Here is a 2,122-nt window from a genome sequence, read left to right as displayed (position 1 = left end):
GATGGATGGATGGATCCATCCATCCATCCATCCATCCATCCATCCATCCATCCATCCATCCATCCATCCATCCATCCATCCATCCATCCTCTAACACCCTTGTCCCTAGTGGGGTCAGGAGGTGCTGGTGCCTCTCCAGCTAACGTTCCAGTTCAAAGGCGGGGTCAAGGCGGGGTCACCCTGGACAGGTCGCCAGTCTGTCGCAGGCCGAGAGGACGGTTCCCCCTTTTTTAGCAAAGACTCTGTTTCCATCTCTTCCAAAGACTTTTGCTGCATTTACATTTGCCCACTACATTTTTACTGCTAGTTTAACTAGGTGGTTGCTGCTGTTTTCAATAATTGTCCACTTATTAGAACTCAGATGGCCACAATCGCTAATGTAAAACGAGTCATTGGAGAAAAAGAAACTAGTTTGTTTACATTTTGCTGAAAAGTAGATTGTAAAAATACTTTATAATCTTCCCAACAATAACAGAAACATTTTCTTGACATTTCAACAATGACACTTATGACTGAGCAGCTTTCTGTTTGCTCCTGCTGGTTTTTTGATCATTTATCTGTAGTGATGAGATCCAAGCCTTGGAGTTTGTCATGGCCACAGCTGGTGACCCGACACACAAATACTTTTTCACTGGGTGTTAATTTGTATATCCCACCCACTGCAGCACAAATATGTAGGTTTTGTTAATATTTTCATTTAACATTAATCTGTGTTTGTAATCTTATTGTATCTTGCAAACGTTTAAGCATGGTGGCATAAAGGTCCATAGCACTAGATGATGGTGAGCTGAAATGACGAGCCATTTCCCACAGATCTGTTTCCTGCAGATGCCCAACTGACTAATGGAAGAATTAGCTACAGAAGTAACCAAGTGAAAGGANTTCCCACAGATCTGTTTCCTGCAGATGCCCAACTGACTAATGGAAGAATTAGCTACAGAAGTAACCAAGTGAAAGGAAACAGATAGGTAGATAGGATAGTGAAAGGTAAATGGATAAAGGGATAAATAAAAATAGAGAAATGAAAAAGAGAAATTGAGGAATTGATAATATGAAAAAATAAATAAATGAATAATTGGGTTAATGAAAAAGCTAAATTAAAAAATGGTTAAATGAAAAATAGATAAATGAAAAATGGGTAAATCAAAAATAGATAAATAAAAATGGGAAATTGAAAAATTGATAATATGAAAAATAAAATAATTGGTTTAATGAAAAGCTAAATTATTTAACTTTTTTTTATTTATTTCACTCATTTTCTTCATTTTTTAAATTTATTTCACCCATTTATTTATTTATTTATTTAATTTTGGCTGAAATGGCTCTCCATACAAATCGGCGAGCATATTACTTTATTCAGTACTCTGCAGAGTTAAATGAACTTTTGTTGGTTATTACAGGACACACTTCCTGCTAAAGAGCCCCCTGGTGGTTGAAGAAAAATCCACACATAAACCGGAAAATACAATATATGAGAAAAAATCTTAATGCTCTCTGGTATTGTTCAGGGGGCTGGACCAAATATGGAGGCGGGCAGGATCTGGCCCGCGGGCCGTAGTTTGGGGACCCCTGCTGTATACCATTGGTTGTAATGTTAGGAAAAATACTTTAATTTTACTTGTATATTACAAGTGACTTTTAAACGAGGCTTCCTCTCATATTTTAATCTTGATGGGTTAAATGGGAGTTAGAAGAATGGCATTAAAATAAAATCACTCTAAATTTGATCAACAGAATGAAACAGAAGTATCAGTTAATTAAATGAAATCAGAACTTTTTGTACATCTGCTGACCTGCTCTAGTTAAAGTTGCTCCCCACCAGATCCTCTTGGTTCTGATACTGCAGCTGTAGATCCGATCTGGACCGTCTGGAACCGTCAGAGAGCTGCTGATGTCATAAAGCTTCTCCTCAGTCTGATGGACTGTGGTTCTGCTCTGCAGAGTCGTGTTGGATGGAGGCTCAGTGGACCAGGTGAGTTCAGGCTCAGGGTAGATCCCCTCTGAGCTGCAGGTGATCCTGTTTCCATCCTGATGGATTCTGACTGACGAGACTGGAGCTGTAAACAATATGAGAAAATGAAGAACTGTTAGCAGAAGAAATATTCTACAACCACAAAGTAAA

At 38.4% G+C, this 2,122-nt stretch overlaps 1 protein-coding gene across 1 annotated transcript in view; it reads right to left on the bottom strand.

The window, feature by feature from the left end:
* LOC103146662 (CD276 antigen-like) overlaps window positions 1-2,122 on the bottom strand; it is a 10,399-nt gene that overhangs the window by 5,400 nt on the left and 2,877 nt on the right. The window contains exon 2 of the mRNA XM_016677764.1: window positions 1,794-2,057. Coding sequence (XP_016533250.1) covers window positions 1,794-2,057 — 264 coding nt within the window. The remainder of the gene's footprint in view (window positions 1-1,793; window positions 2,058-2,122) is intronic.

Source organism: Poecilia formosa, unplaced genomic scaffold (assembly GCF_000485575.1).
Source record: "Poecilia formosa unplaced genomic scaffold, Poecilia_formosa-5.1.2 Scaffold164, whole genome shotgun sequence".
NCBI classification, from domain to species: Eukaryota; Metazoa; Chordata; class Actinopteri; order Cyprinodontiformes; family Poeciliidae; genus Poecilia; species Poecilia formosa.
The sequence above is the reverse complement of the archived record's forward strand: the minus strand, read 5'-3'. Positions and strand labels throughout refer to the sequence as shown.